General features: G+C 41.3%; 1 protein-coding gene across 4 annotated transcripts; it reads left to right on the forward strand.

Moving 5' to 3' along the window:
• The first annotated feature begins 483 nt into the window (after positions 1 to 483).
• On the forward strand, positions 484 to 25,862 carry LOC113896961 (cyclin-dependent kinase inhibitor 2A-like). 4 transcript variants are annotated; one of them, XM_027549122.1, is made up of 3 exons: positions 484 to 722; positions 22,554 to 22,860; positions 25,505 to 25,626. In XM_027549122.1, exons 2-3 carry the CDS (start codon positions 22,557 to 22,559, stop codon positions 25,528 to 25,530), a joined length of 330 nt encoding a protein of 109 aa, XP_027404923.1. In that variant the 5' UTR covers positions 484 to 722; positions 22,554 to 22,556; the 3' UTR covers positions 25,531 to 25,626. The 4 variants fall into 4 exon arrangements, with proteins under 4 accessions (XP_027404923.1, XP_027404921.1, XP_027404922.1 ...); XM_027549120.1 differs by lacking the exon at positions 484 to 722 and adding an exon at positions 1,172 to 1,255; XM_027549121.1 differs by lacking the exon at positions 484 to 722 and adding an exon at positions 1,271 to 1,351.
• The last annotated feature ends 1,770 nt before the right edge of the window (positions 25,863 to 27,632 follow it).

Consider the following 27,632-nt stretch of genomic DNA (forward strand, 5'->3'; position numbering starts at 1 on the left):
AAAGGATCAGTGATGTGGAAGAAAAGATGGGGGAGGTAGGGAGGGAGGCGAGGAGAGAGAAGAGGGACCGTGCTGGGGAGTCGGGCAGCGAGAGGGAAGCGTGTCCGAGCGTGGGGCCGGAGGAGGAGGGGGGTAAGGCTGCGGGAGGAAGGAGCGGTGGACGCAGGGACACTCGGAGAACGGGGAGCAGCCGTGGGGGAGGGGAGCACGGCGGGAGGAGGAAAGAGGAAGAAGCGTTCAGATGCTTCGCTGAGCGGGATGTCAAAACCGAAAATAAAATTTGCCTGGTGAATGGACTCTTGGCCTAGCCCAGAACCCTCCGCAGCGCGTGGAGCTGGGAGGGGAAGGGGCGCCCCGACCCAGCGGGAGTTGGGGTTCGGCTCCGCCTACCTGGTCCGGAGCGGGGCCCGCCGCTCCAGCGGCGCCAGCGCCACGCAGTGTCCAGATGTCGCAGCAGTTTCCTTTAATTCCGCTGGTTTCCCAAATCTAGAAGTGGAGCGTAGCGCCATTTCTTTCAAAAACTGACATCCAGCCTCGTGAAAGGCGGATAGAGCCAGGAGATGACTTTGCGGTTTTTTTTTTCTTTTTGTTTTTTAAATAATCCGGTTTGAAGAAAGGGAGGACCTCCCCACCCCAGCGAGGGGCGCGAGGAATAAAGGAAGGGGGTCAGGGAAGCAGGGACGCGAGCCGGACCGTGGCGGTTCCTGATATGGCCGGGTCAGGTGACGGATGTTGCGAGGGGGGCGGGCTGCCTGGAGATGCGTTGTGGCGTCAGGACCCGGAGCTGTCACCGCGTGGCGCTCCCGCGCGCTGGGTGGGAAGGTGGCGGGGTAGGGGAGGGGGGCAGTGTGGACAAGGCGGGAAAGGAGAGGTGCGCGGGCGAGAGAGGAACCTAGGAAGCTAGCCTCCCGCGCGCGCGCCGCCCGGCGCCTCAGCCCGCCTTTCCCGCGCGCGCTGAGCGCAGAACGGTTCTCGGCTCCCAGGAGGTTGGGGGCGAGCGAGCGCGCGCCGGCCCGGGCGGGGGCGCGCCTGCGGGGCGGGGATGGGCGGGCGGCTGCGCGTGGGTCTCAGATTGCGATCCTTGGGGGGCGGGCGCCGAGCTGCCTACCTCTGAAGTCAAAAGGCGGCGCAGCGGTCGCCGAGCTCCGAGGCGGCGAGAACATGGTGCGCCGGTTCTTGATTACAGTGAGGATTCGGCGCGCGAACGGCCCACCACGAGTCAGGATTTTCGTGGTGCACATCGCGCGGGCAGCGGGTGAGTGGGCAGCGCCGAGTGTGCGGGCCGCTGTGGCCCTCGTGCTGATGGCTAGTGAGGAGCCAGCGCAGAGCGCAGCGATGCATCCTAGACCAGGTAGGAAAGGCCTCGAAAATCCCGGGGCGCAGTCGGCCCTTGGGTGATTTTGTTTGATGTAATCTATTGCACAGATAAGTCACCTCCGGACGAGGTTAGAGGAGGCTGTTACGGGGGTTGGTGGCTCCTTCCACTTTCTCCCCATACGAGTTACAGTTTCTCCTAGGTGCAGTTCTCCCAGCATGCTGAGTGAGCCCGGAGCCCCCTTCACACACCTCATTAAGTTCCTGAAACTCTGGGGGAAACTGGGAGATTCTAAACCTACTCTAGAAGTCAGTCACTCCTGAATTTCCTGACTGGGAATCAGTAAACACACACACACATCCACACACAAGGTGTATTTCAAAAGCACTTTATTGTGCCCTGAAGGAAAGTATTACTAACGGTCTTAGATTTCTGGAGGCCGCCTTTTTTCTTCCTGCCGGGTCAACCCTCTCTCCTTGCGGTAGTGGAAGAGGTTTGAGGGTGGGGGTTCGCACCCTCAAATATTACTGTTACTCTCAAAATAGTAATATTGATCGCAGGATCAGTAACTTCTAAGAGGAGCAATCACTTGCTTTTATAAGTCAAAGGAGAGATTGACTTTCGTAGTGAGATGGAGATTTCTTTTTTAGCGGCCTGGTGTTATCTAAAGGAGTCGGGACAATGCCCATATGTTTAGAAGCCAGAACTGCAGTGCGGAGCCCAAGGATGACATCGATCATATTTTAATCATCTCAGGCCCCAACTAAAAGGCCCAAAATGAGGCCTACTTCTTGAAAAACAGAAATCTAGGTAGTTGTGTCCTCACATCAGATAATTCTTTACACAGTCGATGTAATTTCCTATGACCAGAATAGTTGAAAAATATATATATAGTTACAATATAGAGAGTGCTAATTAGAACCAGGATGAAAAACCCAAAAACAATTTAATGAGGCTTCATTTTTGTGGCCTTCCTTGTGGCGTTATTTCCCTGGAAATATGTGTTTTGAAAAAAGCAAAGGCCAGCATAGGGGGGAATTATTTTTTTATTTTAACGTTAGAATTTTTGACATGTAAATGTAAAACTGTTAACACTATCCGTGTTTAATTAGGTGCCTCAATTCTATTGGCGAAAATCTACAAACAATTGATTGGGAAAGTACACATTTTCTTTTTCATATTTTTATTAACGGTCAGTTATTTTTGAGCATTAGTAGAAGTAGCTTGTAAAAAATTTCAAGGGGTGTTGCTGGATTTGATTTCAGTTCATTTTAAAACACTAACAGGATCCCATTTTTCAAACGGTGCTTTATCTGTACCAGCAAGCATTTAGCCATTATAATATGTTTTTTAATATCTTCATTTTTAATATTATTCTCTATATAAAGCTATTTTATTTAAATTATTAAGTTGCATCCAAAAACTTATAGTAACGAAGTAGAGATTTGTAACCTATGTAAATTCTGTAATTACTTGATTTCTATTTTAGGAGTACATAGGATAATATTGCCATTATTTTAAGTTAGAGAAATATTCATTTTATATTTGTTGTATAAAGAGTTAAAATATAAAAATGGTAGGTTCATTTTAAATAGCCATTTATTTCTCGTTATTTAGGTATAAGTCAATTTTCAGGTATGAAAGCTGTTTAAAAATGCATTGATCATATGATGATCATATGAAAAGCCCAATTTTCAGCAAATATCTGATGTCAGAACACATGGCTTAGAAAAAATAGAATATTTTGAAAATATGTGCAATTCTCCAACTTCTTATATGAAATTTTACACATATATAAAAAACATCTGGAAGTATTCATTATAAATGGCATGTAATTATATATATTATGTCTATGGTTGTGCTGATTTAACAATATATGTGGATGGTAATTATGTTGGGACTCATACAATTCCTTGAGAGCCACAGTGCTAAAAATATAACTTGTATGAATTATTTAACATTAACGCTGACTGGTATGGTGTTGTTAGTTTAACATAGTTTTATAGTTTTGCAAATATATTCATTATGACTTTTTTATATGACTGGAAACTGTATATAATAAAATTTCATGTTACTAGTTTCTTATCCATACATGCCTGATGAATTACACTAATTGACTTGTTACCTCTACCTTGGTGTATTTATAAAATAGTCATACTTTTCTGAAATTAAATATTTATTTGTTTACTGCTATCTGGGAACTCTTAGGGCTTTTCCCCTCCTTTAACGGCATAGTGTTCTCTCACGGTAAGCACTATACAGTTAGTAAACCATTATTCCCAATGTGTACATGATCTCTAGCTATCAGAAATAAGACAATATTCATTTACTTCTTTGGGGGCTCAAATTTTAAAATGCCCATTCTCAACACAGCCTATTGCTGTCTGCGTCCACAATATTTTACAGGTCTGCTAATTACGTATTAGTTTATCACTAGTAACTACCATGATAGAGTTAAGCTAAACCATTTTCCCAACGTGTGAGTGACTCCTAATAATAAAGTGATCTATATCATCTCAAAAAATACTTTCTTCAAAGAAGGCTGAACATTTGGCCCAGTGTTTTTGCTTCTAAAACCTTTAGTTCTTTTTGAAAAGCATAACAACCTCACTTACCCTACTCCATCCTAAAACACTCTAGGCCAGAGAATCCTCTCTGCTCCAAAATCCAGCCTGATAAAAAGTTTTAGTGGTGTTTTATTTCTGTAGTTTAAATTATGTAAACAATGGGTATAGTTTCATTTTCTAAACATAAAATTCTAATATTGAATAGCTTTAAAAAAAACCCTACAGCTCTCTAGATTCTGATTTTCACATACCTGATGATTAATACTGTGTCTGTTTACTGACTGAAGATTAATGCACTTTCCTAAACACCTCACTGGCAAGAACGTTTTTTACATTGTATATCAAGAGCTTCTAAATATCCATACATTTTTATTTAGCTTTTCTATAAGTAGGCATCATCTTAAGGAAAGAAAAATACTGACAAAAATTGATACAAATAAACAGTAGCAAGAAATTGAAAATTGCCTAAAATTCTAGCAATCACATTGTTAAATTATTTTGAATTATACTCTGGAATTAGGTCTGAAATATTTCAGATCTGGATCATTATAGGCAATCATGTTTTTGAAGAATATTTAATAGAATGTAAAATTATTATATTATAAAGTTAAGTGATTTTTTAAAAGCAAGATTTAAAGCAGAAACAGTAAACAATTCTTATTCTTAATTCTCTCTCTCCACACACACACACACACACACACACACAGTAACACAATATTTATAGTGGCTTCCTCAAGATGGTTGGTGGTCTTTTGTTTTTTCATTATACTTTTGAGTTTTCCAAAGTACTATGACCATCATCAGTTAAAAAAAAAAAAAGATAAAAACCTTATTTTCCTACAGTTCAGTGAACTAAGACCTTACTTAGAAAGGATGAGGAAAGTATTCTATTGCACAAATATTCTATGTAAGAAGGTGCCTTTAAGGTCTGGAGAGAGTCTGTGAGGGTTCTGACTCTAGGGAACGCTGTCCCTATTCACAACGTAGTTCGTTTTTAAATAATTGATAAATGGATGGCTCTACCAGTTTTCAAGTCGCCTGGGTGTTAGGCCTCTCCGGTTCTAGCACTTGCCCCCTTCTCCGGATCCCTTCTCCCAAGTCCTCTCTAGACGACTTCAAGGTGGGGCTTGCCACTTCCCAAAGCTAGGCTGGGGTCCCCACGGTTGTTGCCAGGACCTCAACGTGAGGTCTAGAAGGACGTGAGACTCGAAGTTGCTCTGAACCGGCCCCTTCGCTTCTCAACCCCAGCCACCCACCTTGACTCTTACCCCACCGTATCAATTCTTAGAGATGCTTCGGATGCTATTGCCGCTGGGGTAGGACCCTCCAGCTAGAGCTAGACGCAGACCCTCACCCAACTCCGCCCTTTCGCACCCTTTCTACTTTTAGCCTTCCCTGGGCCTCGCTGATGCTCCTCGCCGCAGCTATTTCCGCACGTAATATTTCATCAAAGTAACAGAGCAGAGAAAGGGTTAAACGCAGAGCAGGACGCGGGCTGACAGAGGTGAGAGAGGCGTGGGGGCAAGTGGAATCTGAGTGGGCTTCATGGCTTTCAGAGGGGTAAAAGTATGACAGGGGACATCTCTGGGTCACCTCTCCGTCTTGAAACTGACTAGGCCTCCCCGCCCCCACCCCCAAGAGTGGGAGCGGGATGGGACAGGTTCACTCCGAGGTGCACTTCTAAGTTTTGGCGACTATTCCTTTACCTTCCAGGCTAGGGGGCAACCAGAGTGTTGACAGGCCTGGATTTCTTTGTTTCTCTGTCTGGGATGCAAGGTGGTATAAAGAACGGTCCGTAATATTCTTCTAGTGATACGGTCTCGCAATAGGTTTCTTCTTATACTGAAGCTTTCCTCATATTTGAAAACTTTTTTCCTTCAGTTAAAACATTAAAAAGATATCATTTATCAGAGTGAAAAAAAAGTAAGTTTGAAAATAAGGTCAACTTCTATGTCAGCAAGCCAACTGATGGAGACAACCTTAGTAATAAATATTTTGTTTAGTAGGAAAAGGGAGTTCTTTTTAAAGACTACTCCACCTTAGAAAATGCCCACCAACTGGGGGCCTCAGCAGAGGCTCCAAATCCTAATTCATGGTCTTTCAATGTTTGTTCAGAAATCCCATGTGTATTGACAATTGTTGAACTTACTATATGTCAATAACATTTGCTTTTTAAAGAAAGAAGGATTGAAGATAATCTCTGCTTGTCAGTGTTGTTTGCATAAAAACTAGAGTGATTGTTGCAGTTGGGCAGGACTACATAATCAGAAGTAATAGAAAGGAAGAATTAGTGTCAACTACAAGATTGAAAATTACAGTGCCTCAGAGGTCCTTTGGAAAAGAATAAGTTGATTTTAAAATTTTTATTACAAATGACTTTTTAATTCTTCTTCAACTAGCTCTCGGTTTCCCCCTTTACCTTTAAAAAGAAAATCTCAGAATTTATTTAAATAGTTGCACAGCCAGTAGGTGTTTTTTTCTCAAGGAAGGAAAGTTTTGTAGATTGTAGAGGTTCAGCACTGTATGAACAAAGATATGTAATCTCTTAAACAAATTGAAACTAACAAAGCTATGCCATCAGAGTGGTGTAAATAAATATGCCTTTTTTTAAGTTAATCATGAGAATAATTAGTGAAGTTAAAGAAGTAAGGCAAAGGTTATCAGCAGCATCATTACCTGGACTGCTCTTTAAAATACGTATTTCTGGAATTCACTCTCAGAATATCTAACTGAGCAGATTTGCTGTGGAGTCCCAATAACCTGCATTTTAAAGCATTTAAGGGGGATTCTGTTAAGAGATAGCTCCTTGGGACAAATATGGCCAAATTGTTTTTTTTTTTTTAACTTATTTTTTATTATTTACTTTTAAATTGAAATTCAGACTTTTAGATAAGATTTAAAACTTTAGAATCACACTTTGGGTCCCAGGTAGGACATTGAGAATCTAAAGAATTCATCGGAGGAGCTATTTTACCAAATGAAGGGAACCCTTTATTAGTATTATGTGATTCTTCATGTGACTTGGAGAAGATCGTCTCTTAGATGTCAGGTCTCTACAATCAGAACACATTTGAGGGCAAAGGATGAAATAAGATATACTTGTGCATTAAAGTTTGTAGCACCAGACAGAAATTTTCCACAAAAGACATTAATGGTATCTTTTTGAAGCACTATATATACTTACTGTTGTTTACATAGGATGGATAGTGCTAGATAGATAGAGTAATAAGTAATAAGGGATTTTTTTCATTTTATTTTATTTTCCAAATCAGAAATCAAGCAGTAAACATAACACACTAAAATTATGTAAGAGAAGGGAAAGAAAACATAGAAGTATTTTACAGGTTTAAATTATATTTATTTATGATCAAGGCAAATTACAGTAAAATGTACCCATAACAGAATAAAGCACTTATAGACAAAATGATGGGTCTTTGTGTCTGTAAAAACACATTGGTGAGGAGAAAATATATTTACAAATAATGTAAGCTTAAAAAGAATTTGCAATTATAGGTAAAACTACAATATTATGCTTTCCCAATTATAGTCATAATTTTTCTGCTTTTAAACTACATTTTTCTAATGTTACCCCTATTAGTTTGCTGGTTTATTACGGGGGGGAACTTACGTTTTACTTTCTTTTTTTGAGTGCCACCATTTTCTTGCTCTGAATCTCTCTGGCTGCCAGATCATCTGACTCAGCAATTGTACAACTCTTTCACCCAATTTAAAGAAACAGCAACTATCCCAAAACAGGGTATCCCCCCAGTTGCAAATCTTTACCAGCCTATAGAACTAGCAGTATATTTTAACTCTGAAATAATTGTTACATGTACATGCAACATGGACACTTTGAATTTTACTCCATTCAATTTACATACTGAATAGTTGAAACTGAATTTATTTTGTGTAACACAATTTTTGAAAAGAAACTTGTTGAAACTTTCTTCTAAAAGTATATGGTCAAGTTTGCTTTCTCTTTTTCCTCAAAATAATTATGAGGAGATTATTAACAGTGATAGAGGACATCAACTTATATTATTTCATTTAATGGTCACATTTTCCTTTTGTTTTAGGGGTTTTATTCTCTCATTTCATAGACTGGGTTGCAAATGGTCTGTCAAAAGTCATTGACTAGTAACATGCCAAATTCAACTAGGTGTGCTTCTTGCACCAAATGCCCTAACTTAGCCCTTTATAACTGCCTCTTGAGTGAATACATTTATATATATAAATGTATACATATAGTGTCAGTTCCATCTCTTATAGTTAGTTGTTTTGTAAATTGCTTAACTCTCTTGGATCTACATTTTATTCAGCATTAGCTACATATATTCTAGCAAATATATATTGATTAGGTGAATGAAAAAGTTCTGAAAAATAAGGCAGTTTAATAACTGAAGTCCCTTCTAGGCTCTAAAAGCCATTCAATCTCATAATAAAACAAGAAGATTAACATTTTAGAAATTTGTATCTTGCCCAGAATAAAACTAACTCAAAACTTCTTTATAAATTAAATTACTCACTTCCACTTCAATTTAAGATCAATAAATAGGAAACCTATGCACCAGCGTAGGGGTCACTTGAAGCACAAAGTAGAAATGTCACTTTCTTGGAATATGTGGTCTGTGATTAGATTCCATTTCTTTTACTTACTAGCTGTGTGGTATTAGGACTAAATCCTTAAAACTCTCAGTGCTTCCATTTTCTCATCTGTAAACCTGAGGTGGTACCCTCCAGTACTCATCCAGTAAGAACTAGTACATGTACAAATAGCACATGTAAAGAGGCATTGTAAACTTTCAATCCATCACATACATTTGTCAGTTATTATTAAAGTGCCTAATTAAACTACATCCTTAAAAGCACATTAGTTCACTTTTACAGTAAATGCCTTCTTAACTATAATTATTTAGAGTAGCTAGGAATTCCTGAACTCCGTTTTAAAGAACATGCATATCATAATAAACATATATTTATTTATTCAAATCACTGATGTATTCCAAGGTGTCAGGTAAGTTTGTACAGAAAATCAGTATAAAGTTTTAAATAATCCCTACATGATGGCCTTTATAGTGTGATCCCAAACGTTTCTAGTATTCATAATTATTAAACAGGTATTAACAATAGTCGTGAACCTCTGTTTTCTAAAATAAGAAATTAAATTGGTTTTAGAAAATTGAAAAAAGTTATTAACTTGCCTTTAACTTATCAAAAAATTTAATAACCCCAAATAATAATTTTTGGAGGGAACACACATAATGGGTTCTTGATTCCTTCAGAAAGGTTGCTGAAGTATATCTGAATCAATAATTTTTGCACAGATTTTCCTACAAGTTCTTTGGTAAAAAATGTGCATGCATAGGGTTGTGTGTGTGAGTGTGTGTGTGTATTTGAGTGTGTGTGTGTGTGTGTGTGTGTGGTGGACAGAAAGTGGGGAAGAAATGTTAAAGTCATCCTCAAAACCTTCAAAATGTCTGCCTTAGAAGATAACCTCCAACTATTCTTATTCACGTTTAGTAGGATATCAAAGAGACAAAATATATTGAATATACTTCCTGGGGCAAAATTGACCTAGGTGTATAAAATTAGTGTAGCATAAACATAAAAAATATCCTGTTATCATTTTTTGAAAAATGAAGTCTGAGAGTTATCATCTTAACCATAAGATAGAGAACTATAAAAGTATATCTTCAATCTAGAGTCTCAAGGGAAAAGCATAAGTGGGACTGTTAAATCTGTAAGTGAAAGGTGCTAAAACACGAATAGAAAGCATTTTATGATTCATTCAGAATTGACCTATGTGATCATGAAGTTGATTCCTTCCAGAGCAGTTTAATTCCATAGTGGGTAAAGAATGTGACTCCAGGAAGAGTGATCCAACACAGAAAATTTTCTTATGATCTTTTACAATATCAGAGGGTAGTTTGGCTTCAGAATTTTCAGAAGTCCAGGAAAGGAAAAAAAAAAAATGAAGATAACAGTTAGACTCTAGAACCCCAAGAAGACAGTCTGCTCTTAAAGGATAGTTGTGGGGAGGGTGGTAACTAAGTCTCCCTTTGAAGAGGAAAGCTTCAAAATAGATGTATTAGAATACTCGAGTATTAGGCTACTGGAAATTAGAGTATCCTAAATCATTGTTAAACCCTATTGATCAACCATGAACACTCAACTTCCACCAAGAGTAAAAACTAAACACAATGTTACTTCTCTGTGAGTTTCACTTTTTCAAGTTGATACTAACACCTACAAGCATCAGCATACTATATGCTGGAATACTGTATGTCTTCAAGGTTAGCAATTAAGACAGCAACACATATTTGAAAGGAGAAAATCTATCCCATCAAGGAGGAAAAAGAGGGAGGTTGGGAATAGAAGCTTAGAGAAGGTAAACTTTACAATTTTGCCTATAGTTTCTCCATTGTACTTTCAACTTGAACTGCAATCCAAGGAATGGTGGTGGGTGGCAATGAATGGAGAGGAAACACTGAATGAATGTAAGTAACACACTCCTTTCTTACTTACCATGATTTAATGAAAGATTTTGTGGACATACTTTTATTATAATACAGCCAACATGATTACAAAGAAGCTCTGTTTTCATGGGATTAGAATTCAAAGAGGACAGAATTAATCACACCTTTTGGAAAGCAGTTTGCTTGTTCAATCCACAGATACCTGCCAGAATGTACAATAATGAGAAAAAAAATTGACAGATGGCCTAAATAAATAAGATGATAGTAAATATCATATCCTTTAAAAAAAAAAGAAAAGAAGTTCCATTTATTGAGAGCCTACTGTGTACCTGGATTTTTCTATATCTGACATTCTATATTCTTTATAATAACCCTATGAGATATGTTTTATTCCCCTCTTTGAGAGGTAAGGAAATGGAGGCTCAGAAAGTTTATGTCATTTATTCAAGTCCGCAGAACTGATCAATGAAGGATGCGGGCTACCTGAGTATAAAAACTAAGATTGTCCCATTACCTATGTTGCATTTGTGTCTTCTCCAAGATCATTATTTAAGGGTGTGGCTGACATCCTCACCAACCACATTTGTCACGGTCAGAGTAAGTTGCTGTGGCCCAAGAAAGAACATAAAGGAGGATTGGGTTTAAGATCTGCAGGAATCATTTACTTGCTGAGTAACCATGGCAAGGCACTACCCCTCCATTTATAAATCAAAGGGATAACTTTTTAAAAAACAATTTTTAATATGTATCACAAGACTTATACTTTTTGAAAACCTGCAATACTATTTATTGCAAAAATTTTGAAAAATCTTAAATATCTGACAACAGGGGCATCGGTAGGTAAACATTTTCCCCCAAGTAGAGTATGTTGCAGCAAATTAAAAGTAGTGTTTATAAAGTGATTTTGGAGAATTTGGGAAAATGCTCTAACGATGAGTAAGAGGAAAAGTTCATTTCAAAACTGTGTTATATCCACAAGAACTGAGCAAAGATAAAAGGCAGGAAGGAAATATTTCAAAATGCTGTTCTTGTTTCTATGTAGTATAATTTTTCATTTTCTTTATAAAGCTCATTTCTTACTTTTTTTGCATATGTGAACTATAATCAGGAAGAAGTCATTCAAAAATGAGAGGACTGGATTAAGTGACTTTGAGGGGACTTCAAGATCCAAATTTCTGTCACCATGTGTATTATTAGCCAGGAATAATCACACAGAAGCATGGTAATTCCCAAAAGTGGAGATCCTGTCACCTTGGTCCAAAATTCACAACCTGCCTGATGGCACAGTTCTCAGAGAAGAGAAAACACTGCTGAGTTGTCCACTACATACTGTACAAATCAATCAGCAGGGAGACCTAGTGGGGAGAGTGTGCATCTCTCAGATGGAACTGGGAACCTTGAACTTGAACTGCATCTCCTTGTGCATTGTGAGTTAAGCACTCTGGGCTTCTTTTTTTCTGTTTTATGAAAGAAGGATAATACTCTCTATCCCACAGGATAGTGGTGGGATTAGAAATAATGTATCTAATTAAAGCTGCTTAATGCTTATCACATAGTTGGGGTTCAATAATGGTAGCCATTATGATTTTCTTGGCAATTTGGAATGAATTTTCTCTTATTTCTATTTACTTCTTTCTCTCTCTTCTGATTATATGCTTTACTTATTTTGTCCCTCAGGATGAGGCTAATTCTAATTCTCCATATTCTGTGCATATAAACAAATTATTCATGTATGCACACAAATACATATTATATATTTATATATACACATACTATATATATAAAAAGAGAGACACACACACACGTACAGTGCTACCTTTTAGTTTTTTCAACTTGCTAAGTAGCTACAGATAAGTATAAGTAATTCAACAAAAGAAACTTATCAACAAACAAAAACAGACATTTATAAAACAATTTAGTTAGAGATTAATCATTTTCATGATTTATAGAGTCCTCATATCACAAGAGTCCACTCTAGAAATAGTTTTAATAGTAAACTCCTTATATAGATTTAAAATCACATATGTTTTGCACACACTTTGGAGAAGACAGCTGCTGTATAACATATACTTAGAAGTTATCCTCAAAATCATCTTGGGAAGATGATGATAGGTACTGCAGATTCTACACCCAATTAATACTTTGGAAACCAAGACTGAGAAATTGGGACTTATCTATAATTATGCATCAGGTTTATAATAAGTTAAAGAGAATTTGTGTTTTGTGCTCTTTGCCCACATCCTGTTTGAGCAGGAAGATAAATTTTACAATAATTCGGAGTACAAGTGAAAAATCATAGAGTCCCTGAAAGAGTGCCCTATTCATAACAGATACTCAGTAATTGTGCTGTATTGAATTTAACTAGAGAATAGTTTTAAAAAAAAAGTTGGAGGAGAAGAAAACATGCCTCTGTCTTGAATTTTCCAAAGATATAATTTCTGGGGTCACATTCCCTATTTTTAACTAACCTGTTACAGAGATCTGCTTTGTTTCTCAGAGATCTCCCTTTCTACTAAAGTTACATTTTATCCCTGTGGGGAAATAAATAAATAATTAAAGGAAAACCTTGTATTCTTTGCTATTTTTTACCCAAGAAGGTTCTTCTTTCCCATTTAAAATGCCAGGCTTGGACACTAAGCTCTTAGAATTCTTACCCAGGGGCACTTTGAGGGGCAGTTTTCTTGGCTGAACAAGTCTCTTTCGAGGTACAGCTGTTATTGCGCCCACCTTGAAGATATCAATGCCAGAATAAAGTATTACTTTCTCAAGGTGATAAAGTTGGTGGTAGAGCTAGGCCTGGGCTCTTCTTTACTTTACTATCTCTTTCTACATTAAAAGAGGTGACTGAAATTATTCTTCCATTGCTTTCAGTTCAGTTCAGTCACTCAGTTGTGTCTGACTCTTTGCGACCCCATGGGCCACAGCATGCCAGGCCTCCCTGTCCAAGAGTTTACTCAAACTCATGTCCATTGAGTCGGTGATGCCATCTAACCATCTCATCCTCTGTCGTCCCCTTCTCCTCCTACCTTCAATCTTTCCCAGCATCAGGGTCTTTTCACGTGAGTCAGTTCTTTGCATCAGGTGGCCAAAGTATTGGAGTTTCAGCTTCAACATCAGTCCTTCCAATGAACACTCAGGACTGATCTTTAGGATGGACTGATTGGGTCTGCTTGCAGTCCAAGGGACTCTCAAGAGTCTTCTCCAACACCAAAAGCATCAATTCTTTGGTACTCAGCTTTCTTTATAGTCCAACTCTCACATCCATACATGACTACTGAAAAAACCATAGCCTTGACTAGATGGACCTTTGTTGGCAAAATAATGTCTCTGCTTTTTGATATGCTCTCTAGCTTGGTCATAACTGTCTTTCCAAGGAGTAAGCGTCTTTTAATTTCATGGCTGCAGTCACCATCTGCATTCATTCAACCCTAGAGCCCATTTATTCAGGCTCAGCCCAGATATGTCTAGAAGCACTGTTAACTGAGTATACCTGCTCTGATAAGCTGTTTCCTAAGGAGATCACCTTAATTATTGGAACCTCTCCAGGCCCTGAAACACAACATCTTTTTCCTGATAACACGGGTCTGAAGTGTATTAGCACACTACAGTGTGCACACTGACGTGCACAGATCAGAGTGCGTCTTCCTTCTCCTATACTGTGAATGTAGGCTCCCTTAAAGGCTACATCCCAATTCCAGACCACCTTTCTCCTCGAGAGAATCAAATATGTTGATGGTTGATACCAATTCACCCTCTTGACTAAGGACCCTTCTTTTTTCTGTGTGTCCACAATTATAGTGTGTCCACTATATGCCAAGCACCTGGCATATAGTACGAACTCAGTTAATCTTTGTCAAATAACATTATGAATAATGGCTTTCAGAAAAACAACTTTTATTTGTCTAATAAAAGATATTGTTTAATTAGATGGTTAATTTATGCATATAGTACAAAATTCCAACAATATAAGTCATAGAATATGAAAAGAAAATCACATGCTTATCTTCATACCCCTTTTCTTCTCCCCACAGTTAATAGGCTTCTTTGTTTCTGTCCAAAGGTATTCTCTATATTCTTTATTTTTAACCTCAAGCTATATATTGAATGGTTCGTTTATAACAATACTAATATTAAATACAGTAAAGAGATGTATGCTTTCATGTATATTGCCTCACTTGATATAACAATCTCATGAGATAGAAAGGTAGAGCAAGATAGAGTCCATTTTAAAGATGTGGACATTGAAGCTAAGAGTAGTCTCAAAAGAGTTCACAGTGGAAAAGCATGTCATTACATAGACATAGAGAAGAGACTTGTGGACACAGTAGGGGAGGGAGACGGTGGGATGAATTGAGAGAGGAGCATTGGAACATATAGATTACCATATGTAAAATTAGGTAGCCAGTGAAAATCTGCTGTATGACACAGGGAGCTCAAATCAGGTGCTCTGTGACAACCTAGAGGGGTGGGTTGGGGTGGGAGGTGGGAAGGAAGTTCAAGAGGGAGGGGACATATGTATACCTATGGCTGATTCATGTTGTTATATAGCAGAAATCAATACAATATTATAAAGCAATTATCCCCCAATTAAAAATAATTTTTAAAAACAGATAGTGAAATCAAGACTGTCAGTTGTCAGATAGTGAAATCAAGACTGTCAGTTGTCAGATAGTGAAATCAAGACTGTCAGTTGTCAGTCCTGTCACCAAGTCAGAGTTACGTATCCAATAACCTCTATTTTCCTAATAAAATAATGATTTCAAATGATGTATGTGCATATCATGCATATCATACCCTGTGAATCCTGCAGTGGCTTGTAAGAACCAGAACCGAATTTCAGAATACTATTAACACCTTCTCAAATGTTTTTCTTTCTCTCTCTGGTGGTGTGTTGAATTAATATTCACATCTAGAATTACTATTCTTTGATTTGTAGGGTCACAGGAGCACCATCATCACAAGGCTTCCTTTAATTTAAATAAAAGAGTCACACATTCCTCTGATAGTGTCGCCTACCCTCAGCTGGGTTCTCCAGGCTGAAGGAAAGGCTTCTCAGTTTCTAAGTCTGTCTTAGCCCATCCATCTTTCTTCCTAACAGATATCCTAAATCTTCACCACTCTCACTTCCTAACCCACCATCTTATCATCACTGTAAACAAGCCAGGCTTCTTTGTTCACAGAAGGAAGTGTTTCAACTTCCTCCCTGCCCTGACCTTTTCTCCCTTCCCACATCTAGCTGAATCTCCTGCATCAAATTTATGATCACTCCCTGTGCTTTGTACTCCATTTCTTCCTGACTTTTTAGGTGCCTCAGGTCCCCAGAAATACCCTATCTTGCCTGTGTCCTCAATTTCTCTCTCTCTCTCTTTCTTCTCCTAACACTTCTTCCTGTCACCCGGCACTCTTCCTTTAGGGTATATGTGTGCTCAGGCCTCTTCCACCTCCCTTCTGCCTCCTCTTATCACACGTTGCCTTGAACTATCACAGCTAACCTGTGAAAGAGTAGCCTATACACCGTGTCCCCACTTCCTTGACATCCCATTCACTCTTGGTTTTCCTTCTGATCCATGTAAGCAGCACTTAACAGACTCCTTTGCAGGCTTTTCTTTCAAGAGTTTATGTTTCCAGCTTCTCACATGCATCCCAGTAAATTACTTTCTGTTTTCCCAAACCTCTTTGCATTCACTTCTGCCTGGAACATCTTTATACTTTTATATCTTTATACTCACATTTTTTAAGACTAAGATGAGCTTTCAGCATCCATGGAGACCCCTAAGCCACAGAATGAGCTTGGTTCCGTTTTCATTTTCTTGTGTCTACTTTTCTTTGCTCTTCTACACATATTACATATAATACCTCATTTAATCCCTACCACAACTGTTTGAGGCAAGTACTATTATCCCAGTTATACAGATGAAGAAACTGAGCTCCAAGTGCATTAAGTTACTTTGTTATAGAGCGATTAAGTGAAAAGTCTAGGTTTGAACCCAGGCATTTTAACTCAAGCCCCATATATTTAATATCTTTTCCACCTCCCGGCCCCCGCCACACTCAGTGCTCTACCCTTAACCTTTGAGCTTGCTGAATGAACATTCATTTTTAGAGGCGAATAATGGTGGAAAAAAAAATGGTCAGAATTGAGACAGATTTTTATTTCATAGTGTAGATTTTCAAAACTACCAAAACAGCACAAACCTAAATAAGGCCATGTCATTCTCAGCGAAGAGAAGGAAGTTTGAGAAGGGTAATAACAGTAACCAACAAACTTCAGAATTTTTAAAGCTCTTGGACATGTATCATCTTACTTTATCAATCCATAAAATATGACTCCATTTTACACATGGGGAATCTGAGACTAGCATAACCAGCACAAGGATCCTGGGTTTTATATTTTATTTATTCTGAGATTTTCCCCTCAGGTCTGATCTAATATACATGAGTAAGTTGAGAGTTTGGTAGTTCTTTAAAAGAAAAACTAGGCAATCTTTCATATTATTACTAGCTACCTATTTATACAAGATTTCTGACTGAGTATGGGGTCAATTTCTAGAACAAAGGGGCCACACTCAAGGATGCCACTGCTGCTCTGCTAAGTCACTTCAGTCGTGTCCGACTCTGTGCGACCCCGTAGACGGCAGCACACCAGGCTCCCCCGTCCCTGGGATTCTCCAGGCAAGAACACTGGAGTGGGGTGCCATTGCCTTCTCCACAAGGATGCCACAGTCTTTAGCAATCTCTACTGAAAGTGTTGGAGCTAGTGCATACCTGTCTAAAACCTGCTTTTGAGAAAACTCAACCTCTATGTCTATATATAATGCATCCAGTGGATGTTGTTATACTGTTCGATCGCCCATTTCCTTCGTCAACAGTCCAATATATTGCATGAGAGTTTAAAGAGTTCCTAATGTAGGAATCTATAGTTGAATTTTAGAGGAATTTCTGAATTCCCTAAAAGTTACATGTGCCAGCAAACACACTTTTTAAATAAAATTGTATATTTTATTTTTGGAGGAGAGGGTATATAGCTTTCAACAGCTTATTCTCCCTGCCCTAAGATTAAGAACCATTATTTTAATGATGATAACTAATTTTGATATTAGTCTAAAAAGCCAAACATACTACAATGGAAATCTGTTCCCTCCATCTCATTACCACAACCGCTGTTTTCCTCCCCCCTATCATACAGTACCTTAAGCAACATTAGAAGATGTTTACATTATGTTCTACCACAGTTTGAATTTTCCACATCATTGTTGCTCTAGTACTTGAGAGGTGCCTGGAGGAAAATATAAATAACACAGTGATGCATTGTGGATTTTATAATGGATTTGAGATCCCATGAGTGTTTTAATTGTCATTATTTAAAACCTCATGTGTTGCCTAAGCTAGCAGCCACTGAAAGTATAGTCAAGTATTATGGGTCTTCAAGAGGAGTCAAAAAGGAATTGAAATATAACTTTTAGAACAGAGCTGGGTTATCTAGCAGACAGATTAAGCATTAACTTTTCATTAAATATGTCAGTCATTGGAACATGTCCATCATTGTTTCAGTGATTAAGGTTTTCTTGCCTACCCTTTTATATGTAATACTGGTAATTCTACCCAAACCATTTCCTTCTCTGTTTCCTAGATTACAAGAAAATCTTCAAAATGGATAATTTAAGAGCTAACAGGCATTAGCTTAGGTGTGTGATACTGTTCTAAATGCTTATGTGTGTATCAATTCATTTAAAACTCAAAACAGTCCTAGGAAGTAGGGACAACTCTTATCCCCCCCATTTTATAACTAAGAAAAGTGTAAGGTTTTTCTAATAGGAAGGAAAGGTGGACAAAAGTGGCACCAAGACAGTGTGTGAGCCTGCTTTTTGAATTATCTATGAATGCAGCCTTGTCCCTAGTGCAATGAGCATGTTTTCTGGTGTAGGAGGAATTATTGAGAACAGAGCCTGCTAAGCCTAAGGACACCCTTACCATGTTCCTATCTGCTTATAGGTAGAAATCTCCACCATCCCTTTTAAATTGACCTCATCTGCTCGGAGCCAGCCCGTATACTAGGCACTAGTGCCAGGCATTGTGCAAGCCTAGGAAACGCTCTCCCCCTACATCCGTTTTACATGTGTGTGGAGGGAGGGAGGCACAGCCTGGCGCGTGAGCCAGCTCTCCAGAAGGGATGTTTGAGCTAGAATTTCTGACATAATTGAGCCAGCGCTCGAAAACCTGGTGCTGAGCGTTGGAGGGGGAGTGTGTCCTCTCCAAGAAGGAAAGCCTCCACGGTGGAATGGCTCATACCTATCCTGGGCTCTCAGCGCCAGGACAAGCTGGCCGTTTCTTCTGATTAAAAGAGGAAGCAATAACTTTGCCTATGACTCCAAACACACTGGTTCGAACTTGGCAGTTAGGAATCCTGTGCAGTTGTCTCATGCCACGCAGGGTGTATGCGCGAGGAATTTTCACTTGGCTGGAATGAACTCGCTCGGAGCCGCGCGTGCGCCTCTGATGGGAGTGGGGAGACCGGCCGCGAGGACGCGGGTGGGTGGGGGAGGGGAGGAGGTCCCAGGGCGCCCTCCTTTCACGGTCCCGCCGCGCTACCGGAGCGGACAGCTTCCGGCCGGTGCCTCGGGTCGCGTGGGCGGCGGACCTGTGACCGAGGAGGCCCGGCGGGGGGCGACTTAATAGATGTCTTGTTCGTTGGGAGCACAGGGCGCCTCCTGGAAGAGCGCATGGAGGGCGCTCCTCGGGTGCAAAGACTCCGCGGGAGGAGTCGAGGGGCCGAGTTTGGGGGCCGCTTCCGCCAACCCGGGAGGAGGAAAGAGGAGGGGCGGGCTGCTCGAGAGCTGCCTGGGCGGGCCGCCCGCGCTCGACGCAGGCGGGAGGAAGCGAGGGGCGAGCATTGGGGAGCAGCATGGAGACCTCGGCCGACCTGTTGGCCGCCGCCGCCGCGCTGGGCTGGGCTGAGGAGGTGCGGGCGCTGCTCGAGGCGGGGGCGTCGGCCAACGCGCCGAACCGTTACGGTCGAAGCGCGATTCAGGTGGGTCAGCAGGTCTGCCGCAGAAAGGTGGGCGGCAGGGTGTCTGGGTGGCGAGGGCTTTGGAGGACGAGGTCTGCCATGGAGTCAGAACCAGGTAAGCGTTTCTTGGTAAAGGGGAGACTTTTCAGACCGAGTTAGGGATCGGAGACCTCCTCTCGGCGACTCTCAGGGGGCTCAGGACGGCCGCGGAGTTGGCTGAGAAGGCGCGTGGGGTTCAGATCTCTAAAACGGTGTGAAGATCTAGAAGGGAGAACCTATGTGTGTTAATATAGACCGAGATGCGAAATTGACGAACGTCTGGAGTACGAGTATAAAGACAATAAGACAGGCTAGACCACTTACCCCCGAACTTACAAAATTGTGAATGGAGCTGATCGACTTCTTTGTTGGGGTGGGGTGGGGGTGAGAGGGAGATTTCAGTGGAAATCTACTGCTGTGTAAGTTGGAATAAAGGTCTATTGAAATTATTCAGAAGCAACCACATACCGTGTTTATTATTTTTTTTAACCGAGTAAGGAACATATATGCTTGTTTAGGAAATATATGAAAAAAAAAATTAGTGCAATTATGCCTGAAATAATGCTGCCAATTTAGCTACCACTTGAGTGTCTCTTACCTTTTGGGGTATTTTAAACTTACTTAGTACAGATTAATTTCTTGGGGAGTTTTCAATTCCTCATAGTTTAAAAATGTCATTTCTCCTCTCCCCACTCCAGTTTTGTATGTGTGAGGATGCGTTGTCAGTTCGTTTTACTGTGTTTTTTTTTTTTCTTTTTCTAAATCTGGAGCTAAAAATGAATTCTTCCTGGCCATCACTCCAGTTTTATTCCAGGTTTCGACAATTTCTGATTCTGAAAAATAATATTTATATAAAATGCACACTGCAAAAACTCCAGCATAACAAGACAAAGGAAAAGTAACTCAACCTGAAACTTCACAAGGGATTTCACAAGTGAATCGTCCTTTCCTCAAACTATGCTACATAGAATAGATACATTTTATATACTTTTAGATACAAAAATAAAAATAAAATATCCTCAAATTTGAGATTATTTGGGATTTGAAATGTGGAGAGATTTGGAGATAAAAAGGTTGAATGGTTGTAGAAGAGAAGCATGAGTTCTTTTTTTTTTTTAATGCATGCGTGATTCATAATTGGATATCTCTAAAGTTTTGCCAGCAGTTTGCAGACTGGGCGTTACAATCTTCTAGTTCTGGAAGATGTTATATTAGACCTTATTGTTTAAATACAAAAAGAAATAATTTAAAATTATTTTTAAATAGGATAAGGGCATCAACAAAAGGGATATGATTTTAGTTTTGAACCCTAACCAAATTTGTGTTTAAAAATACTTATAGAAAAATTTTAATGACTAAATTAAATTTATATCTTCAATTTGACTTAAGTACCCTAGAAATATTCATTTGAATGATTAATTTTCTTTTTGCTTTGGATTACTATTATGATTTAAATATGTTACTTTTCATACTTTAATACTGTAGCATATAATAAAACCTTTAACCAATTTAATGACTAAGACCAAGGACTTCATTTATCCAGTTCATCTAATATATTTTCACCTGCATTATATACAAGCATGGAAGGAGACATACATATATATGAGCTCTGGCACTTGTAGTAGATCTTCCAAAAGATTATGGTATCCTTGGGTGTGGCCCCTTTGTTTTGGAAATTAATTCATAATCCATTAGAAATCCAATAGTGTAAATTTCCCCAGTTTTTCTTTTAAAACAATTCTTTCTTCTAATGCACTATGTTAGTTTTTCTTTTTGTAGCTTCAAGTTGGTTCACTTAAATTTTCTCTGTGTTTTTTGAAAATTAAATCAGTTTCACTTTCTCCAGGACAGATCTCAACAAGCATAGTATAACTTGTTAAGATTCCTAGGTTTGGACAAATTAATTCAAGTTTAATACAGAATTCAACTAAAAATAAGTAATTCCTCAATATAGTGTAGCTAATGTAACCAAATAATGGTTACCCTAAAAAAGAATGGTCTATCACCTCCACCCACTGTATAACACTCAAATCGCAAAGTTGCTGTGATTGTGTGAACAGTATTTCAAAATTCCTCTTTGTTAATGCTCTTGTATCATCAAAGATTATTTAGGAACCAAATGAGGTGAGCACCTCCTCTTTAATGAAGTCTCAGAGTGTGATCTTGGAAAGTGTCTTCCTATTTCTGCTATAACAAATTACCACAAATTTAGTATCAACTTAAATTTATTATCTTATGGTTCTGTAAATCAGAATTCTAAAATGGGTCCACAGGGTTGCATTCCCTTTATGAGTTCTAAGGAATAATCCATTTCCTTGCCTCTCCCAACATTTAGTGACAGTCAACATTCCTTGGCTCTTTGCCCCTGCATTTTCTCTCTGACCTCTGCTTCCATTCTTATATCTTCTCTCTGACTGAGATCTTTTTATAAGCAAACTTATAATTAAATTGTGCCCACCCTGACAATGCAGGTTAATTGCCCCCAAAATCCTTAATTTAATCACATCTGCAAAGTCCCTTTTTTCACATAAGGTAATATGTTAACAGCTTTTGAGTATCAGGAAATGGACATCTTTAGGGAACATTGTTTAGCTTATCAGAAGAAGGAATTTTAGGACTGATTAGACAAACTTTTTCATTTTATACTTCAAGAAATTGAAGTTTAACGTTCAGGGAAATCAAGGGTAGCTTAACGTTTTACAAGAATTAAGTTTTTGTGGTTTTTTTTTTTTTTTTTTCTTCATTTTTGCTTTTAAACAATTACCACGTTCTGGGCTTGGACATACAGCAGTGAGCCATACAATGTCTCTGGGCCTTGCATAATTTCATATCAAAATAAAATACAGGAGGTTAGACTGTAGTCGAAGTCAGTTTGTTCCTCACCCTTTTGCTGTTATCTATGACTCTGGTAGTGTTCTGTTCGTGGCTGGAACCCCGCAAAATGTTGGGGAATATAACAGTGTGTACAGAAAAAGAAAAAATGGAACAGGTAGGAGAACTGGCTAAGCGAGTCGGTAACTGAAAAAAAAAGTAGTAACTAGATACTTGCGGATTGTCAGCGCATCTGCAGGGAGTAGGGGTTCTACAAGTAGTTTCTTTAATCCTGCCCCTGCCCCCACCCGTCCTGACCACTCTGCTGTCTCTGGCAGGTGATGATGATGGGCAGCGCCCGCGTGGCCGAGCTGCTGCTGCTCCACGGCGCGGACCCCAACTGCGCGGACCCCGCCACCCTCACCCGACCGGTGCACGACGCCGCCCGGGAGGGCTTCCTGGACACGCTGGTGGCCCTGCACCGAGCTGGAGCGCGGCTGGATGTGCGCGATGCTTGGGGCCGCCTGCCCGTGGACCTGGCGGAGGAGCGGGGCCACCGCGACGTCGCCCGGTACCTGCGCGCGGCTGCAGAGGACACGGAAGGCGGTAGCCATGCCAGCGCAGATTCCGCGGAAGGTCCGGCAGGTGAGGTGGTGGATCCACGAGTTTGAACTCAGAGAGCTTCCGCTTCCCAGAGCATTCACTTTTAGAAGAGAAAGTTGGACTCGGGAGAGTAGGCTATTTGGTGTTAGCTCACCCTGCCAACCCGTGGGACAACCCCAGTCTTCGATCACGCCACCACGTTAGGGCTGCGGACGGGATGTCTCAAGATGGATTTCCGCACGTTAAAGTCCATCGCAGAAACCGGGCCTCCCATCCTCTAAACATTCACTGCACAACTAGACTAGATTGAGGAGAACTGAACACTCCGGAGGCTCCTGGTCTAGTGAGTGGCCCCTCTTCCCGAAAATGAGCTGCAGCCGCATCCATTCAATGGCTCTCAGTTTTCCCATTAGTTTGCCAAGACCGCTGAACCACCCTGGGGTTTCCAAAGTCAGATTCTCGTGGCATCGTCTGGCAGAGACCTGTCATTCCCTACTCTGTTGCAAAATGCGGTGGAGTTTTCCAGAGCTCCCCAGTGGGTTCTGAGGGCAACTGGAGTGGATACCTCCCCAACTCTGCACTGGGATTTGCTACACTCTATGAGAAACACTCTCTTAAGCTTTTCCCTCCCTTGAGCATTCTGTTATGATGGGGATGTGGTCCTCCTTGCCTTTTTCTACAACCACAAGAACTTCTTTTCCCTTGGTCCCCTTTCCCCCACCTCATTCCTACCTGCCTAAAATACCAACTTTACTCTTAGTTTTCTGAAGACAGAATTGTTTTATCTATCTATCTAAAGCATTATATTAATACGAAATTACACGAAAATTTAAGGTAAACCATAACTTCAAAGAGACTGAAACCTATCCTGTTTTGGCTCACAACTGGGATACTAGGCTCCTCGTGCTCTAGGGGAGCTTAGGAGGACGGAGTGGAGAGGCTAGCTCTAGATTTTGGGAGATGTCTTGAGCGCAGCGCCTTGGGTATGAGAGGCATGCACATCTTTAGCCTGCTACCCTCTCTCTCCTGAAATTGAAGCTTGCCTAAGGCAGTGTCATAGGAAAGTGAAAAGAAAGTGAAGTCGCTCAGTCGTGTCTGACTCTTTGGGACCCCATGGACTGTAGCCTACCAGGCGCCTCTGTTGATGGGATTTCCATTCCAAGCAAGAATACCAGAGTGAATGGCCATTTCCTTCTCCAGGAGATCTTCCCGACCCAAGGACCCAAGGATTGAACCCGGGTCTCCCGAATTGTTGACAGACGCTTTACCGTCTGAGCCACCAGGGAAGTCCAGGGAAGGCATAGGATCAGGGGCCAATCAGAGGGCTGTTGAGCGGAGTAAGAACTGGGAGGAGCTGAAGAGAAGGATTTAGATGATCAAATTGGGCCACAGGCAAATGAATAATCAAACCTAGGATATTTAACCCAAGTACGGATGATCCCTCCTTCCTCTGTCCCTACACGTCCCCTTCTTCCCACCCTTTCTTCTTTCTTTCTTTTCTTTTTCAAAGTTCCTACTGTGTGATCAGCCCCAGTCTAGGTCGGGCACAGAAATGAACAAGACAAAACAGGAGTCTTACTGTCACTGAGCTTATATTCCGGGAAACTAGACTTTTAAGCAACATAACAGTGTATTTCGAAGAGTGAGTTTGTAAAACTAATGTGGTGGATAAGAGTGAAGTGTGAATAGGAGGCGAGGCTATCTTAAGAGTGGTCAGAGAACCAGACTTATGAGAAGAGATTAGCCACTGGAGGCAGAGAAACTTTCAAGTGCAAAGACTTACTCCAAAAAGAACGTGGCCAGTTAAGAAGATGGGAAGGCCAGATGGAGAAAGCACACAGAGATCAAAGAGAAGGGTAGAGACCAGATAAGGTAGTGGCCCAGTAAATCCAAAAAAGGATGTTAGATCAACCTGGTCTCCCATTGGCTGAGACTCCCCAAGGCAAGACACCCCGATTTGATCCATCTCTGGTCAAGGAACTATATTCCATATACCACAACTGAGTTCGAATGCCACAGTGAAGATGAAAGATTCCACATGTCACAGCTAAGACCCTGGGCACCAAATAAATAAATGTTAAAACACACACACAGATTTTGTTCTAGAAACGTTAGGAAGCTATTAGCCGCTTTGGGAAAGGGGTGTCTGGGAAAAAATACAATAGGACTGGAACCGAAGATTCTCATACTGCAGAGCACCCCTGAGCCCGAGCACCCCTGACCTCTCTGGTTACGCCAGTTCGCTGAATCGCTCTGAGTTGCAAGAGTTACCTGGGGACGTTCTAAGGGCAAGGCGGCGACACCTTCGCCTCCAGTCGCCTGGAATTATGTGTGGTAAACAACTTGGCACTAGTAATAGACCCGCTTTGTTCTCTTAACCCCACGGGCTGTTCAACCGCTGTCTCCCTGCCTCGTCGGGCGCCTCGGGAGCGGCTGGGGAGCCCGGAGCAGCCCAGACTGGCAGCGGACGCGCTGCGAAGTTCCGGAGGCTAGTGAGTGCCGCGGCGGCTGGGAAGGTCCAAACGCCCTATACAGACCCTGGATAAGGCGTCAGCATTGCGGGGGTGGGGTGGGGGCAGAGAGGAGGAGGGAGGTGTTACAGTATTTGACTTCCGTTTTCTAATGTCTCTCTCTCTCTCTCTCTCTCTCTCTCTCTCTCTCTCTCTCTCTCCTCTGCCATCTACAGACAGCTCGGACCTAAAGAAAGATTGAAATCATTGGAATACGAGAAAGAACATCAGATCAGATCAGATCAGATCAGTCGCTCAGTCGTGTCCGACTCTTTGCGACCCCGTGAATCGCAGCACGCCAGGCCTCCCTGTCCATCACCAACTCCTGGAGTTCACTGAGACTCACGTCCATCGAGTCAGCGATGCCAACCAGCCGCCCAGTTCTTCCCAGGTGTCCTAATGCCAGTTTCCAGTGCCAATCCCCTGGAGGAGGGCATTGCAGTCCACTCAAGTATTCTTGGCGGGCTACAGTCCATGGGATGGCAAAGAGTTGGACACGACTGAAGCGATTTATCAGACACGCATCAAATAAAGCTTTTTTAAAAAAAAAAAAATGAAACAGCTTCGATTTTCCTTTCCCTTAAATTTCCCATATACATTTTGCTATAAAAGTTTTCTTAAAAAAAAAAAAAAAAAAAGACACCTTTCTTGTCTTTTCATCGGATTGGAGTTTTATGGAGCGAGTACTCGTGCCCTGAGAACAGGTAAAAAGGACACTTCCTCTTTCAAGCCTCGTACCCGCCAGGCTCTGGGTTTATTACAGCCATTTTGTGAACTAGGAAAACGAAGCTTAAATGGATTACATGACTCTACTTGTGTCAAACTGCCTGTGAGGGGTGGAGCCAAGGATAAAAAAAAATGTTCTTTCCGTTCAGTCAACATTTATTAAGCACCTATTATGGCATCTTGCCAGGAGTATAGGTGGGAAGGGAGGTGAGACAGACATCAAGTAATAAGCACACAACATAACTAGAAATTTTTAGGCCTATTTCATTGAATCGTAGATGCAGCTTTGTTTCCTAAACTCACCATTGTTTCACGTACCTTTTAGGAAAACCACTGCAGTTAATAGTGAGTGTGTACGTGTGTGTGCACCGCTCAGTCCCTTCAGTCCTATCGGATTCTTGGCCACCCAATGGACTCCTCTGTCCGTAGCATTTTTCCTGGCAACGAATACTGGAGTGGGTTGCCATGATACCATAGATCAATAAGAAATCCCTATTTTAGATGACGAAATCGCCAAAGCGGCAAATTTAGATTGATGAAATGGGGTTAAAAATTGATAAATGGAAACTCCAGGGGAGACCTCAGATTGAGATTTCCCTTACTTACCTGGCCCCAGAATCCGAGTCCGGTAAGGTTTTGGGTATTTTGCACAAAGTGTTACAGCCAATAGGTGGCGAAGCCAGCAGAACATGACTCACAACCACCCGCCTCTTTCTGCAGTGCGCTGGGGACCTGTGTGAGAGGGCACTCAGTGCCCTGCCAGTGCTCTGGGATTGGTGGGGCTGGGGCGTGAGTCTGCTGCTCTGACCGCCACGCAAGCCAAAACCGGTTCAGCCTTCTCTTCCAGAGAAAGGGTGCTGCAGGAACGTGGCTCCAACTTCAGCTAGGGCTGCCTTGGCCTCCGTGGCTTATTCATTTTTTATTGAGGTGCAATTCACATAAGATCAACAATTATAAATTTTATAGTCCACTAACGTGGTATTCGGAGAAGGCAATGGCACCCCACTCCAGTACTCTTGCCTGGAAAATCCCATGGATGGAGGAGCCTGGTAGGCTGCAGTCCAAGGGGTTGCTAGGAGTCGGACACGACTGAGAGACTTCACTTTCCCTTTTCACTTTCATGCATTGGAGAAGGAAATGGCAACCCACTCCAGTGTTCTTGCCTGGAGAATCCCAGGGACAGGGGAGCCTGGTGGGCTGACGTCTCTGGGGTCGTACAGAGTCAGACACGACTGAAGCGACTTAGCAGCAGCAACGTGGTATTGCTGCTAAGTCACTTCAGTCATGTCCAACCCTGTGCGACCCAATAGCAGCCCACCGGGCTCTCCCGTCCCTGGGATTCTCCAGGCAAAAACACTGGCTGCTGCTGCTGCTGCTAAGTCACTTCAGTCGTGTCCGACTCTGTGCGACCCCATAGACGGCAGCCCACCAGGCTCCGCTGTCCCTGGGATTCTCCAGGCAAGAACACTGGAGTGGGTTGCCATTTCCTTCTCCAATGCATGAAAGTGAAAAGGGAAAGTGAAGTCGCTCAGTCATGTCCGACCCTCAGAGACCCCCATGGCCTGCAGCCTTCCAGGC

Source organism: Bos indicus x Bos taurus, chromosome 8, assembly GCF_003369695.1.
Source record: "Bos indicus x Bos taurus breed Angus x Brahman F1 hybrid chromosome 8, Bos_hybrid_MaternalHap_v2.0, whole genome shotgun sequence".
Classification (NCBI taxonomy): Eukaryota; Metazoa; Chordata; class Mammalia; order Artiodactyla; family Bovidae; genus Bos; species Bos indicus x Bos taurus.

Coding starts and splice junctions, on each gene's coding strand:
- LOC113896961 (XM_027549119.1), top strand. CDS start 19,261: ATGGAGACCTCGGCCGACCTGTTGGCCGCCGCCGCCGCGCTGGGCTGG. Junction 19,387..22,553: donor ACGGTCGAAGCGCGATTCAG/GTGGGTCAGCAG, acceptor TGTCTCTGGCAG/GTGATGATGATGGGCAGCGC. Junction 22,861..25,504: donor TTCCGCGGAAGGTCCGGCAG/GTGAGGTGGTGG, acceptor TGCCATCTACAG/ACAGCTCGGACCTAAAGAAA.